Source organism: Eleutherodactylus coqui, chromosome 3 (assembly GCF_035609145.1).
Source record: "Eleutherodactylus coqui strain aEleCoq1 chromosome 3, aEleCoq1.hap1, whole genome shotgun sequence".
NCBI lineage: Eukaryota > Metazoa > Chordata > Amphibia > Anura > Eleutherodactylidae > Eleutherodactylus > Eleutherodactylus coqui.
In genome coordinates this window covers 190,722,946-190,739,122 of record NC_089839.1, presented here as the reverse complement: position 1 = coordinate 190,739,122, position 16,177 = coordinate 190,722,946, and the positions used below count along the sequence as shown (strand labels likewise).

The 16,177-nt window shown below is 43.4% G+C and overlaps 1 protein-coding gene across 3 annotated transcripts in view; it reads left to right on the top strand.

The window, feature by feature from the left end:
* FRMD4B (FERM domain containing 4B) overlaps positions 1 to 16,177 on the top strand; it is a 234,507-nt gene that overhangs the window by 185,466 nt on the left and 32,864 nt on the right. For all 3 annotated transcript variants that reach the window (XM_066596677.1, XM_066596678.1, XM_066596676.1), the window contains exons 8-11: positions 3,303 to 3,386; positions 6,488 to 6,553; positions 8,108 to 8,165; positions 11,251 to 11,337. In XM_066596677.1, coding sequence (XP_066452774.1) covers positions 3,303 to 3,386; positions 6,488 to 6,553; positions 8,108 to 8,165; positions 11,251 to 11,337 — 295 coding nt within the window. The remainder of the gene's footprint in view (positions 1 to 3,302; positions 3,387 to 6,487; positions 6,554 to 8,107; positions 8,166 to 11,250; positions 11,338 to 16,177) is intronic.

Below are 16,177 nucleotides of genomic sequence, written 5' to 3'. Positions count from 1 at the left end.
AAGCTAAGACAGCCATGGAAAAAAGAAAGAGATAAGCAGGAAAAAAAAGTAAAGCAAATCCCCCAAAATCTGAAATTTACCAGTAATTATAAGTCCTCGAGACAATTATAAGTCCTCTTTTGTAAAGTTATTAGAATATTTTAGTTATTCCATATTTCTTTTCTGTTCTGTTGCACTTGACTAGTCCAATTTCTTGGTCCACCACCGGGCTTTGTTTATGCAATTCTAGTTATGATGTTTTGTCTTGACACTTCATCGTGGCAGCCAATTATTGGTGATTGCAGTGGTGATGGCATAGTGAAGTCCACATGTCACCACTGTTGCCAGTAAAGACCACCATATACATGTAGTGTTTAGCCTTCCAAACCCACTGATAATGGTGAAGCTGGACGACTCTCTAATGCGCCTGTTGGGTGCTCAACTGCCCCCTAACAGATGATGTCGGGAGAAAGAAATTTCGGGAATGCTGGACTTCAATGCCCAATTCTTTTGTTCCCCAGAAAAGACTGTTCCCTCCAGAGCTGTCTGACTGCGACTCATCTCCCTAAATATATGAACGCTCGGCCAAGCAAGCTTTTTATGTGTATGGGGGAGCTGGTGGGAATAGTGGTCGGTCAAATAATCATTTGGCCAAGACCTGTTGAAGATGTATGGGCACTTTTAAGTGTCAACTGCCGTTACATAGGATACATTTTGCTAGTGGACCTAATTGTCACGGGACAGTCCTGCAAACTGGACCATAAAAGGAACAGAGTTTATACTAATTTGCCTTACAGAGGCGTTACGGACCATTTCGGGGCTGTGATTGTACAGAAAAACTCCTAGCAATGATTACCCGCTATATAATTTTCTTCAGATCTTGCTCATTTGCTGCTTTTTTAGCTCAGCTCTATTAGGATGGAGTTGTGATCTGTGACTGTAGTTTCTTATAGTGTTTCATTTAAAGTAGTCTGGGGCAAACCTCCCGACTGCCTCCTCTGCAGTCTGAACCAATGATTATCCAGGGGGTGTGTCCCAGACTACTTCAGATTTTGGCACTGTAAGTAAACTATAGACACAGATCACAGCTCTGCCCTAACAGAGTTTAACTAAAAAGCAGCCAAGGAGCAAGTACTGAAGAAAATCAAATAGCAGGTAATCATAAGTACAGACTTGCATGTCAATATTAAGCTCCTGACCAAAGGGTTGCTTTAATTTTCAGAATCCATTGATAAATGGGTAATGCACAATAAACTTTATTTTAAGATGAAGGTCACATATCAAGTTAAACAGGTGTCCCTGAATATATCATTTTCAATCTGTCAAATTTTGAAGGAAAATGTTTTTTAAAAGAATTAAACTTCAGGGCTAAAGGGTTTTTATTTTTGTTTCTGGTTGTTTCCGACTGCTGTCTTCAGATTTCGGTCTGACTTGTTTTACCTTTCGGTCAGGCTTTGTTCAGCGATTTGAGGAGATTTATTAGACTCGGTATCACTGCAGGAACGTGATCTTTAACATTTTTGAAATTCCAGACCTGAAGCACTGATTACAAAACTATTATAAATGATCTCTCAAATTCTACGCTACTCAAATAAACTCCTTCATCCTCACTGATGAACTGTATATAAAGACTGTGCCTATGTGTCTGCTCCAGCTCTAAAAATTTCTATTGTTAGACTGGATTTATATACTACCTTCGTTGTGACTTTTTTCCCTCACTTGGGTAGTAAAAATGTAGCTTTGTGAATGACTAAACTAAAATACAAGATGTTTCTTCAAGAAACTTTGGGCAAAATTCATCAAAACGAATATCTGATTTCCAGAACAAAAGGGTTCTCCTCTATAGAAGGATTCAACCCTTTTGGCACTCCTCAGAGATTTCCAGTTAATGTCAGCCAGTTTAGATTATTGGGTAAGAAATCTCTGAGGAGTGCCTAAGGGGGTTTGAGCCCTTTAAATTCAAGAAATTGGTGGTAGTCACCAGATCCACATTAAGGGATTTTTTACACTGGCAGATAAATTGCTGAAAAATCAGCAATTGGCACTCGTTTAGCCCAAGCGCCATAAATATACCACGTTTGGTTCTGGAATTTACTCCTGTACCATTTTAAATTTACAATGTGGGTTTAAAGCTCATAGAATCTAGTTGCAGCAGTTGGTTGGGTGCTCAGCTCTAATAGATAGCCGAGGACCCAGAGGAGAGAACAGAAGGGGTTTATAACAGCTTCTACCTTCTCTTTTCCAGCCTACGTTGTACTCAATGAATACTATATAGCGAATAGAAGAAACAGCTGTGTTATTTCTTCTTTTGAGCCCCCGATCACGTGATTGCTGGCCACCCCTGGTATATCAAAGCTGTTAGTTCTTAGGGCATGCAGAGCTGCTGGCTCTTAGAGCATCCAGTGCTTTTTCTTCTGTCCCAAAACTGGGCAGCTGGGTGGAAAATGGGCTGACCCATTATAGTCAAAGGCGTCCGCTTGGTGCTGTTTGGTTCCGTCCAGAGACGGAACCGTTTGGTCATGGGACTTCCCCTTTTCTGCTCCCCGAACAAACAGAGCATGAAAGCGGAATCCCAACCATAATTGTGAAACTACCCTTAACAGACTGGAGCTCTACCAGTGACTATTTTCACTATTGGGGTATGTTTTCCCCTGTAACTGGGGCTCCTATGGATGCTGCAGCTACAGTGGAAGAGTTCACTGACTGATGTAGCGCCAACTTCCACCAGTCACGGCAAAGGAACAAGGAGCGGGTGAATATAAAAAGTACACCCATAGAATCCTATAAGCACCATAACTTAGTTTATGGTACTTGTGAAATGTGATAAATTCCCTTTATGGCCTTTTTTTTTTACTCCGGACAGTTATTTCCATTTTTGTTAGCACCTTATCTGTAGATATTGGGACATATGCTGCCGCTTCTCCACCTTTTTGGCTACGTAGGATCACCGAATGGCCATCAAGGTAGGAGGGTGATGAAGGCCCTCCTACAACTGCATAACTAGTTAGATATGCCATTCAGGATTCTGGGAAAGCTTGGGACAGCCCATATGGAAGATGTATATGTTTATTAATACATTTATATTTTACGGTTTTACTATGTGTTTTCTATAAGCCTGCTGCCATTGTAGTTCAGTCTGTAGTGTGTGTCTTGACAGTCAGTGTACCTAACCTCATTTTTTTTCACGTCCCTGTCACTTGAGAACACCCTACCTTGAAATCTGAGTACGTGGTGTGAATGAACAATGCTCCATGCTGATTAGTAATTCATCCCCCACCAGGAAAACAAACAAAAGTTTCTCTTTTTTTCTTTGTTTTCTGAAGTGATGAAAATGCCCGAAAAGATCTGAAGATTCTGCCAGCGCTGCCCACAAGGACGCTCCAGGAACATCCGTCTATTACCTATTGGTATGTACACAGGATACATTTCTTCATAGCGTGTCTGGATAGTAGCTGGTCATGTGTAGCGGCTTACTGTTGTAGCGCATCAGATTACAGGAGTGGATGCATTTATCACGTCCTCTTTCCTTCATAGACTACAGTGCTTATAGTGCTTATGAAAGCCCCTTTACACGGCCTGGATGTTATGGCCCATTTACACGTAACGATTATTGCTCAAAATGTGAACGAATTTGAGCAATAATCGTTCAGTCAGCTTAAAAACCTTGTTGGATGGCACTGCTGGATTGAGTTCCAAAATTCTTTGGTGTATAGAAATCTGTTTGGTCAGAATTCCCATTGATCACATTTTTAGATTCCTTGGTCGGGTTATCTGGACCGCATGCTTCTGTACCTCTTTCCTAAAAGGAGAAAAGGAAAAGAAGGGGGGTTAGGCTCATGACTTCGCACAGGACGGATTTGCCACGGAAATTCCGTGCAGAATTTTTTCTGCGGCAAATTCACCCGCGGCTCCTAATCCCGGGATTAGCTAGCCATGTGGATGAGATTTTGCAAAAATCTCATCCACACAGGGCAGCCAATCCGTCACAGCAAAGCTGGGCAGAACGGGCGATGCGGCACTGAATTGACAGCTGCAGCATGTCAATTCTTTTTTTTTTTTTTTTTTCCATTGCGGCCTCGCTCCTCTCTATGGGGGAAGAAAGCTGCAACAGAATGCCGGCGGCCGAACCGCTCATAAACCCGCGGCAAAATGCAGCTAGCTTTTAAGCTGCGGCTCACCCATGGAAATCTCACGGCTTTTCGGTGGGGCCAAGCTGCGAGATTAGCACAGTATTTCCCTCCCATGGGAACCCAGCCTTAATGTTGATGTTTGGCAGTGACCTCCACTCTCGTGCAATTGTTTAAACGACTGTCGGCCCATGTAAAAGGGCCATTAGTCAGAATGTTCTCCCGCCTGATCTTCGGGCCATGTAAAAGGAATAATTCTCATGCTTACTGATTGATTGCATGTCTCCCCAATGAATGTAGCAAGCGAATCGCGTCCCATGTCAATGAAAAGTGCTCAAGCACTGATCGGAATGCTTGTTGATCAGTGCTTATTACATGCAGATGAGAATTGTCCATTTTCTACAATCCGCATGTAGTCTACATACATATATACAAAAGTGTGTGTATGTGTGTGTGTGTATGTGTGTGTGTGTGTGTGTGTGTGTGTGTATGTGTGTGTGTGTGTGTGTGTGTGTATATATACACATACATTATTAGGGTAATTTTACACATAGCGAGAAATCATTCGCCCAAGTAAAGAGGAAACAATGTCACAGTTTGTTCGTCCGCTCAAGCGGTCAGTTTAAATGGAAACGGTTGGTGTTTAAACCAAACAATTAGCGAATGAGCCAACAATGATTTCATTGCTTGCATAAAATGAACGATAAGCGAATGAATTATCGTTCATCATTCAGTCGTTGGGCGTGTTTCCACTGAAGGATTATCATTCGAATTCAAACTATCCAGCAGTTGTTTTTTTTTGATGATAATTGTTTTGTGTAAAAGCTCCTTTACTTAAAGGCATCCGGCCACTAGAGATTTTACCATTAGGCTGGGTTCACACGGGGCGGATTTGCCGCGGAAATTCCATGCGGAATTTCGACGCGGCAAATCCGCATGCGGCCTCTAATCCACATGGGACGGCAAATCCGCTGCAACTAAGCCGGCAGAAGCCGCTGGTGCGACGCGGCATGTTCATTTTTTTTTTTTGCTGGCCGCGGCATGTTCATTTTTTTTTTTCCCGCTGCGGCCGCACTCTCCTCTATGGCAGCACCGGCCGCAGCGGAAGAGCGAGCAGCCGGGCCGCTTCAAAGCCGCCGCGGGTTTTGCAGCGGCGGAAATCTCGCGGTTTTTCGCTGCAGCCAAACTGCGAGATTTCCGCCGAGAATCCACCCTGTGAGAACCCAGCCACCTCAGTACTATCTGGCATGTTCAGTGCACTACACACATGTATTTGTCTGAAACCACAGAATAAGTCACCCCAAATTCTTACTCTTCTTCTTTGGTGTTCTATATGTAAATAACTGTTCTCGAGTCATTTGAGTTGTGCCGGCAGACTAATCACACTTCCTACTCTTCGACCACCATCTCCCCACTTGTTGTGCTGAAATTGCGCGCATGCGCCATGCAGCCCTCTGCTTGCCTCTTCCACACGTGTACAGGGAAATGAGTCGTGTATACTGTAACTTTACCGTACATCACTGTGCACACCTGGAAGATGTGCGCCGAGGGCCTAACGCTATGTGCATGGGATTTCAGCACAACAATGAGAGGAGGGGCTTGGATAGTCTGCAGTCCCAGTGAATCTGTGGGCTGCAGGCACCGCCTAGATGACTCAAGACCAGATATTTACATATCGGGCGTCAAAGAATAAAAATAAGAATTTGGGGTGACTCTTTATTCTGTGTTTTTAGACAAATACGTGTGCATTCAACATACTGGGTAGTGCTCTGGCGGCAGCTTTAAGGGGTTATAATAAAATTGCACGTTTTCTCTATCCATAGGATATGGAATAACTTTTTAGATCAGTGGGGGTCTTGAGTCCACCGTCCTCCTCAATGCAGGGTTACTGCACCCCCCCCCGCAAAGAAGAGAAGGCTAAAGGGAGCAGTGGTCATGAAAGTGCACTAGTGCGCCATTCACTTTCAACTGGACTGCGGAGATACCAGAGCAGCACCCTCTTGGGTTTTTCCATCAGCCCCATTAGAATGAATAAAGTGCTGACCAAGCTGTTCAGCGAGCGCTGCCATCTTGTTAACGTCATTTCTGGGGGACAAGCAACCCTTACATTAACAGGCAGAACAGGACATGTGCGTCCTGTTCTCAAGATTGGCGGAGGTCTCCCCAATCAGCCAGTTATCCCCTATCCAATGGAATAACTTGCAATCTTAGGTTCCCTTTTAAATTTCATCAGTCTGTGATGGAAATCTGTGGAGATGCACATTAGGTGAAAAATGCAACGTTCATACTGATGCGCTGAAATGCATTAAAATGGCAGAAAATGGGGACATTGCAGCATTTTGTGTTTGATTATATCTTTATATTGTGCTGTTACTTCCTAGTGAGGATCGAGTAATCGAGCATTGCAAGAAGCTGAAAGGTGTCACTAGAGGACAAGCCATAGTCCGGTAAGATGCGCAGCTCTATCATATCTAACATGTTTTTAAAGAGGTTGTCTACTTTTGTCTAAGGAAGGACCCCTGGAGTACCAGCGATTGAGGGCGCTATATGCAGATTTACTGGGAAAATCACTCTATACATTGTGAAATCCACTTTATTTAAAAAAAAATACATTTAAAGGGGTTCTCCAGGACCTAACCTCCACTTTTTGATCACTTCTATTATTTTTTTTCACAGAGACTGTGTGACCAAAAAAGTGCAAACCTGGCGTTGTGTTCCTTTTTTTTCTGACGACGTTCACCGTGCGGAAAGAATAATGTGTTATTTTGATAGATCGGTCTTTTACAGATGCGGCGATACCAAATATTCTTGAACTTGCAATCTTTTGATCGCTTATACAGTATAATGTAGTACCATAGTATTGCATTTTGACACAGTCTATCATGATAGTCATTAAGAGGGCCTGGAAAGCCCCCGACTGTCATGGCACCCAAAAGACACCCACAAACTCCAATCAGCGGCATTTAAATGGTTAACACCCATGATCAATGCTTTCAGAAGCAGCTGGCACTTGCACTTTATTAAGCGGGATCAGCTCCCAGCCCCGCTACATAAAAAATCCTGATGCCCTCAGGAGCGTACATGTACTCCCAAAAGCCTCAAGGTGTTAAAGGGAGCCTGTTGCCAGGTTCATGCTGTCCAAGCGACCAACAGCGTGAACCTCAGTAAGGCTCGGCCATTGCTGGGGTCTATATGTTGTTCTGAAATGTTGCCGTGCTTCAGAATAAACATACTTTGAAAGTCCACAGGGATTGCAGCTCTAAGTCATGGGGCGGAGCTCTGCTGGCCTTTTTTCCCACCATGATCACCAAGATTGACAGGTCTCTTGTAATAGGCAGGGCCGGAAGAGGCCAACAATGCTCCGCCCTCATGACTCTGTGCTTCTGGTGGCAGGTTCCCTTTAACTTGTTTCTTCTTTTCCACCTCCACTGTGGATGTCCCTATAATACAAGGCGCTCCAAAAAGAACTCTGAAAACGTAAAGCTGATTTCTTCCTACATGCATTGACATACAACAACCAGAATGACATGAAGTTAGTTGGTGACCCTAGATGACCTAAAGCAATGTCTCTGCTGCAATGGCATCAATAATAGAGGATATGCTGGGACACTTCTGTGCAGATCTGGACCACCGACTTGACCAATGGCGTCGACAACCAACCTCTGTAAGGCACATGAAGACGTTGCAGAGTTTTTTTGTCTTTTCATCTCATTTTAGGCATTGTATGTCAATTCACATTTGGGGAAATTGACTTTAGTTTTGCAACCTTCTTTTTGAATTGCTCTATATGTATATATATTATACGATGACAGCCTAATTTATTTGCATGCAGCCATTTTTTAATTGGTGAGCTAATCTCAAGGATATTGCTGGATTGCACTTGTGGTGTGTTGGCCGGTAAATGCACCCAACACCTGTTGTAATGACAAGCCGGGTATGAAATTAACTTTGTTCATTATTTTACATGACTTTTTTTCCTTTCTTTGTTCCGCCACCTGCAGGTACATGAAAATAGTGGAAGCTCTGCCCACATATGGTGTTCATTACTACAAAGTAAAGGTCAGTGACCGTTCCTTTATAAACGCATCCATAAAACGGTTATTTTCTTGTTCAGAGACTTTATCACCAGAGCCGGACGGCGCTTAATAAAGAGGAAAGTATTGGCCGCACTCCTCCACTGTTTTCATCTTTTATTACGATATTTGGCTGCTGGATATTTTCATATTGCTTTCATTTCCTTTGTATGCTGCAGCTTGGCATTGAGCTGCATCCCCTGGGCTACTATTCATTCTGCTTGTTGCTTTAGTTAGAATTTTCAACCTGTTTTACTGCATAGTTACCTATTGTAGAAGATATTTTGAAGTGGTGTCAGACTGGGGTGCTTAGGGTTCACCAGGAAAAACCACTCTGGGGCCCACCGTACAACTACATGCAAATATTACCTGATGCTGATTCACACATTCCTGGCCGCTGCATTTTCCATACGCTTTAATGAAACAATGAATGTGCTTTTGCAGGTAGTAGGGTAGATAAGGCCTTGTCACTGGGCTCTACCATCTCCTCTCCTGGGGGTAGCACAGGACCCGACCAAGTTACTGCTGGGGGAGTTTCACAGGGTAACCCAGTATGCAGTTTACCTTAAGTCCTTTTGTCACTTGTCCTTTTGGGCTACTATTCATTCTGCTTGTTGCTTTAGTTAGAATTTTCAACCTGTTTTACTGCATAGTTACCTATTGTAGAAGATATTTTGAAGTGGTGTCAGACTGGGGTGCTTAGGGTTCACCAGGAAAAACCACTCTGGGGCCCACCGTACAACTACATGCAAATATTACCTGATGCTGATTCACACATTCCTGGCCGCTGCATTTTCCATACGCTTTAATGAAACAATGAATGTGCTTTTGCAGGTAGTAGGGTAGATAAGGCCTTGTCACTGGGCTCTACCATCTCCTCTCCTGGGGGTAGCACAGGACCCGACCAAGTTACTGCTGGGGGAGTTTCACAGGGTAACCCAGTATGCAGTTTACCTTAAGTCCTTTTGTCACTTGTGACGCCACTGTTCCGTCCTCTGCGGTGAATCCAGAAGTTGGTAATAAACAGTCGGTAGAGCTCATTTACCTCAAATAACAGTTACAATCCAAAACTTTGTACAATCCAACAGGATACCAGTGCAGACACAATAGTGGTGTGACAGGGAGGATTCACAGGCTGACAGACAAGTCCACAGTCCTAGTTATCTGTGGGGTTCTGCTCCCAGCCACTCTCCTTCTCTCTCCACCTCTCTACCGGTCAACACTCACATTTGGTAAAAGGCACTCGGCGCTGCCTGGCAGTTGCTCTCATGCTTTCTCTTTTTGTCAGTCCTTCGTATTAATAGCAGGGAGGCCTGGGTGAATAGGATCCAGGGCACACAGCAGGCCATCGCTCAGCCTCTTCCATCCTGGGGCTCCTCGTAGGACAAGGCACAGTTTCTCCTATTCACTAAAAGTCTTTCAAGTTCCCCAGACTCAAGTTTCCCAGTTCCCCAACTTGCAGACTTGCAAACTCTACTCATAGACTGACCTTTGCAAGAGGATCCTTGCTAACTAACTCCCACACTTAGCATCCTTGCATAGACATGTATGAAACATGGTCACATAACACACAACAAGATACATTTTCCAGACATTAACCCATTCAGTGTTGCAAAGGAGCAATACACATCAAATTCATACACATAAAGACACTGACAATACAAATGCACAAGACAAACACATGCACACTTATGGAGGGGCCCCGGTAACTCTGGGCCACTATACTTTAACTGAGGTATATGAAGAATATAACGGGTATGAATTGGTGACTCCCATTCACCCAATAGGTGAGGATCCCAGAGATTGCATTTAAAGAATGTCCTGTAAATGGCCACATTTGGCTATGCTGGGAGTTATAGTTCCCTATGGAGAATAAAGCGTTGACAGTGATATGAAAATAAATTTATTTCAAATATGCAATAGGAGAGCGGACACACTTTCTCAGTAACTATGTGGCTTTTGACTGACTAAGGGTGTATTCACAAAGATGAGTTTTACGTGTGGGTTCCGTCCAACAGCGATGTGGAAAGAAGTCTCCTCTGTGTTAATACATTGCTTTCATTGTGTTTTGCGAAATTGTAAAATCGCTGTATGTTCTAGTTTGGGGCGATTTCTCATAAGGAATCGCCCACTATTTGCTTTGGGATCTGCCTACAACTGCGATGTGATTTTTTTTTTTACTATTGGAAGCATTTACGATTTATTTCTCACACGTAAAAAACGCAAGTACATAGACGCAATGCTTTTTTTTAAAGCAAAAATGTATCGTGCTTGCAGGCAAGTTTAGAAACATGATATCAACCAAAGGGTAAATGTGGGTACCTGTAGGGTTTTGCCTCTGTGGGACTTTAGGTGATATATGTATGATTGCTGGGGGGCCAATAACCGCGGGGATCATGAGAGCAGCACATGCTTGGTCCCTGTAGTGAATGGAGCTGCAGTGTATATGCGTGACCCAGGCTGCATTTGCTCCTATGGGTCTGAGGAAGATAGCCAAGTGCTCTGTATAGACAGTGAATGGAGTGGTAGTCATGCATGCGCTCTGCCGCTACTTTTATAAGGGGGGTGGGGGTGGGGAGTGCTACTCTTATGATCCCTGGAGGTTCCAGCAGTCGGACCCCAACAATCATACATCTATACTATCTATAGTACGGACAGGTGTTAAAGCTTTTTGGTGAAATAGCCCCTTTAATTCTATGGTGTCATCCCTGTAAGAGACGGATGGCCTACACAAGGATCGGCCACTGCAGAGGAAATATCCTAATTGCATAGCAGACCTTTAAATGAATGGCCATCTGTGTAATACATGTACAGACCAAGTCTGCCGGAGGGAGCAGCACTGTTTAAAGTGATACTCCACTGTGACTAATAGAGGTGGGCCCTGAGAGGGGCGCATTGTTCTATGATGCCTGATTGGATAAGTAACCCCTTTCATGACTTGCTTCCATCCTGCCAAATAAGTACATTAACAACTGCTTGCACTGTGCAGGATGCCTGTAGGATTTGATTTATTTCCAAACACAATTTATAGTTTGCTGCGTGTGATTAAAACTTTTGTCCATTCTTTTCAGGACAAACAAGGAATCCCCTGGTGGCTGGGAATTAGCTATAAGGGAATTGGACAGTACGATATTCAAGACAAGATAAAGCCTAGGAAGGTAAGTTCTCTTAAAACTGTGTCTAAATCAGTCGTCCCCAACCAGCTAGTGCAAAACTACAACTCATTATGTCGCAGTTTTGCACCAGCTGGACAGCTACACATTGGAGATTGATGATCTTCCAACTTCTAGTGAAGTTGGGAGAAAGCAAGAAATGGTAGAAAGTAAAAAAAAAAAAAGGTAGAAAGTTAAAAAAAATGAAGTCTTAGTTCCACAGCTGATGTGCAGTTAGCGCTCCATTCATTTCAATGGGAGTGATGGAAATAGGTGCGCCACTCGAGTACTCAGCAGTCCCATTGAAAGTGAATGGAGTGCTGGTGTGCTTATGTGACCTATGTTCCATTCAATCTCCTCCTCACTGCAAGGAATACAGTAACCCCACATTGCGGAGGAGAGGGGACACAGGATCCCATTCTTTAGTTTGGCGGGGATCTCGGCGGTAAAGCCCTCCACCCTCTATCCTGTGGAGTTCATCCAATGAGTCCATGGACAATATATACCAGCTCTATAATGAGTCTGGTACAGGATCTCCAAAGTTTTTGTATGTTACCGCAAGTAGCAGTGTACGAATTTTCAGGGGGTTGTACACGATTGGAAACACATGGCAGCCTTCATCTAAGAACAGCGTCCCACCTGTCCACGGGTTTTGTGTGGTATTGCAGCTTAATGAGATTCACTTCAGTGGAGTTGATCTGCAATACCAGACACAACCCATGGACAGGTGTTGTGCTATTTTTTTTTTTGAATGAAGACAGCCGTGTTTTTCAAATTTTGCAGACGTTCTTTAATGTGACCGATGCTTCTGCATTGTATTAAGCATAATCCGCTATGCATCAGCTCTGCATTTTTATTGCATTCCCACAATTCTTCTGGAGTAGTAATTCCCACGGTTCTGCATTGTAACACCATTTTTATATCGGTATCGCCTGTCTGCGCCCTGTACTCACGTTCCTTGCAGTAAATTTTCTCAAAGCTGTCCTTAGAGTCATTTGATTGCACACACTGTAGAATAAGATGGCATCACTTATTAAAGGTTATGATTGTTTGACTCACAGCACATACGCAGTTACATATGATAAGTCATGTCTGTAGTATTTATGACAGTTTTGCATAGGTTGTGATTTTAAGAAGAGTGATATTTAAATGTTGGGCAACGCAAATTGCTGGGAAAACAGGTATATGATGAAATTGTGGGGATAAATGTATATACTGTCTATTCCTGTAATCTGATAATCTAGTGTCAAAATGACCTGTTAGGGGCTTAAAAAGATTGTATGCAGGAATAGCAGCACTCTTGTTAATGGGCTTTCTATGGTATTGAAACTCGGTCCCATTTACTTTGAATGGCATCCAGTTGCAGGGAGCTGTAGTACCAGACACGGCCTCTAGAGAATGTACGGAGCTGTGCCTGGTACAGAAAAAAATGAAGGGGACACGGCGCTCACTAGATCCTTCAGTCAGCTGATTGAGAGTCGGGCCCCAATTGATTGAATAGGGTATTTCAATCTCGAACAATCATGGCGAGGATCAGAATTCTGCTGTGTTTAGGTCGGGCGAGGGATCGTCAGTTATGAATGCAGCCGAGGAGACTTTCTTTCGCTTTTTCTTTTAACCCCCCCCCTCCACACACACACACACCCTTGTAGAATTGATTGGGATATTAACGGTGTTGGTATGGGGTCAGGTTCATGACTTTCAACTCACCCTGTCCGGTATAGACCTATATGCAGAGTTGTTTACTCCTCTGTGTATACCTTGCACCTTGCAGGGAGTTTCTAGCAGTTGATGTATGTGGGGCGGTATACCGGATCCTTTATTCAGCCCTGAAACCTACTCATTGCATCTGATTTCCTCCACCTCTTCTATAAATATTTTCTGCTCCACTCCCCAGCTCTTCTGCCGGATTTACTTGGGCGGAGGCAACAGGAGAGAAAAAAAACGTCAATGAGGAAAGTGGCCACATAATTTAATTTATGACTTTCTCACGGTCCCGTCCAGACTAATACAGCTGCCTAAACGACTAGCTTCCTAATTGCCAGAAAATGTTTTTATTGAATGACACAGTTCAGGTTTTCATTGGCTCTTGGCAGTAAGAAGAGACAGAAATAGAAGTGGTATGATTCCTATTTTGTGTTTGGCGGTATGTTTTGTGCGTTCATACTTATTACTATATTGAAAAGCCTAAATCTCTGAATTGTACCAAAAGATATTACAGTCTACGGGGGAGACAACTCAGGACCACCATCCTATATGGAACATTGCATTCCCGTCCATGAAGAAGGGTCCCTATTGCTAGCTGTTTGTTCCAATAGCGTCAAACTGTGCGGCTTTTTTAGGCTGTAGGGTGACCATACAATTTAGATGTAAGCCAAACATGGTGGGTCCAGCCAATCATATAACTTGTTTGGTTGCCTCACGACTCTCTCCCGATGGTAGATGTTGGGGAGGATAAGGATCGGACAGTTGATTTTAACATGCCCTCTCCTTATGTTCTGAGTGATATAAACCACTGTCAGAGATTCCCCCTTATCATAAGTTGGGACAGTAGTGCGGTACCATGGGTAGGAAGCTCAATCACAGGGCTGACTCAACACCAGGTGGTGGGACAGCAATTGAGAAGGCTCAAAATGCTTCAACCTACGGTTTATTAAACTCTGCACAAACAAACTTTGGTCTTGCAACCTCAACAGCAGCGTGCTTGAAGAGATGGAATGTCCTTGTGTAGGAGATGGTTGACGTCGTCCTACTAGCAACTGCAGCCCACCGATAGCGGGATACTTCACCTCGCTAGCTTCGCGACCACCAAAATGTTAGAGCCCGTCTTTTCTTCCGAGTATCCACTTACTACGTGTTCTTATGTAGATCATCTCACTCTTATAATCTTGTACTGCCCTGGGGGGTTGGAAGCAGGATCTGAAATCATCATGGCGGTTGTGTTCAGGTATTGTCTCTGATGAGACAACCACTTTAAGCAATTTGTAAATGAATCTCTGGGACTCCCAGCGTTAAGGTACCTTTATTCGGACAATAGTTGCCCCATGTAATTGTGTGATTTTTAAGAGTTGAGCATACCAATCTACATAGAAATGAATTGGGGTGGCGTAAACGGCTGAAGCGAAGGTTCTGCTATTTCTAACACTCCCGTTCATCTCTATGGAGAGTGGCAATGCCACTTACAGCTAATCCTGTTTAACTCAGAGTATTCAGTTCAGAGACGGTCTTTAATATGTAAATCTAATTAGCATAATCTCGGCTGTCACCCCCCCATGTGCTCGGAGGCGGTTTGGAGAGGCGAACCAATATCTATGCTGGGCTAAGTAGGATAAGAGTGTGAGGAGCAGCTGGAAGTCACGGCCCCCTGTACTGCTCCCACCAGCCGTGGAAAGATGGCGATTTACAACCTGGTGGGGATTATCTGTATCCTCAAGGCTTCAGAGGCCACATAGTCACACTCTACTCAATTCTATTAACATGTCCGCCCAGCGTGAATCATTGGCCTGCAGTGGGGATAATGAATAATGTATCTGCAGAGGGAGGCTCTCCAAGAGGCAACAAACGTGACTGAGCATAGAAAAGTATCCGGAGCTTCTCACAACTGGAGATGGACTAGTGATCATCGTGACGGACGTTGAAGGGCCTTCTTTATCAAAACTGTCTAATAGTAAGACGGGCCTTTTGCCCCTAGCATCCAATCAGAGTTCAGCTTTCATTTCTTACATTCCTCTGGGAAAATAAAAGCTGATCTGTGATTGGTTGCTATGGGGAACAAGGGCAGACTTACTGTAAGACATTTTTAATAAATGAGGCCCAACATTCTGGATTTCTGTCAGTCATTCTGTAGAAGAACACTTCTATCAGACCTTCCCCCCCAAAAATGGTTGATTATAGAGAACAATACACTGGGACAGATTTACTTAAACCTATCTAATAGAAAGTGTAAACGTAGACCGAATAGTCTGAAAATGCGCCAAATTTATCACATCGGCTCATACTTAATAAATTTGGCGCATGTTTACGTGCTTCTGTTCAAACCTTATACAAGCTATAGCTTGGCTTCGTTTGGGGAAAAATTTTGATACAATTCTGGTGCACGTTGTTGCTTTTAAACCATACCCCTTTCCCACTAAATCACTCCTTTTTTTTCAACTCATGCCCATTCTCGAGTGAGTTATTCTTTTACATGTATTTTCTTCATAAACACGTCTAAAACATGATGCCATGTTATATGCCAAATTTAGGCAAATTTTACCACCATGTCTAGGAACAAACACATTAGTAAATCTGCACCATCATATTTATCTACACAACAAAAGTAGATAAAGACGACATTTAGTGTCACTTTGACTTTTGAAATTTATAAATTAAAAATAAATAAAAATACATATATATTATAGATAGGTGAATCTATCTAGAAAGATTTAACCCAAGTTCCGGTTAAAGGGGTTTTCCCATCTGAGACATGCCATAAAAGTCTGATAGGTACAAGTCTGACCTCTGGGACCCACGTCTAGGTTGAGTTCGAGCCCCCACCAGCCTCAGCCTGGCTGTATGTAGTGATCCAAAGGATGGAAGTAACCGAGTGGGCTTTGTTACAGTGTTTCCATAACTCCTATGGAAGGCAATGGGAATTACGCAAATGGCATAGCAGAGCAAGATATGCTATTTCCATAACTAGGAAGTTATGGAAACGGTGTAACTTGCTGTGCTACGCTGTTTATGTAACTCCCATTGACTTGTATTGGAGTTACGGAAACGGCATAGCAAAGCCCAGTCAGCCGTTTCCATCCTCCTGGTGAGCTGACCCACTAGTTTTATAGCAGTGTACCCATGACAGCCATGT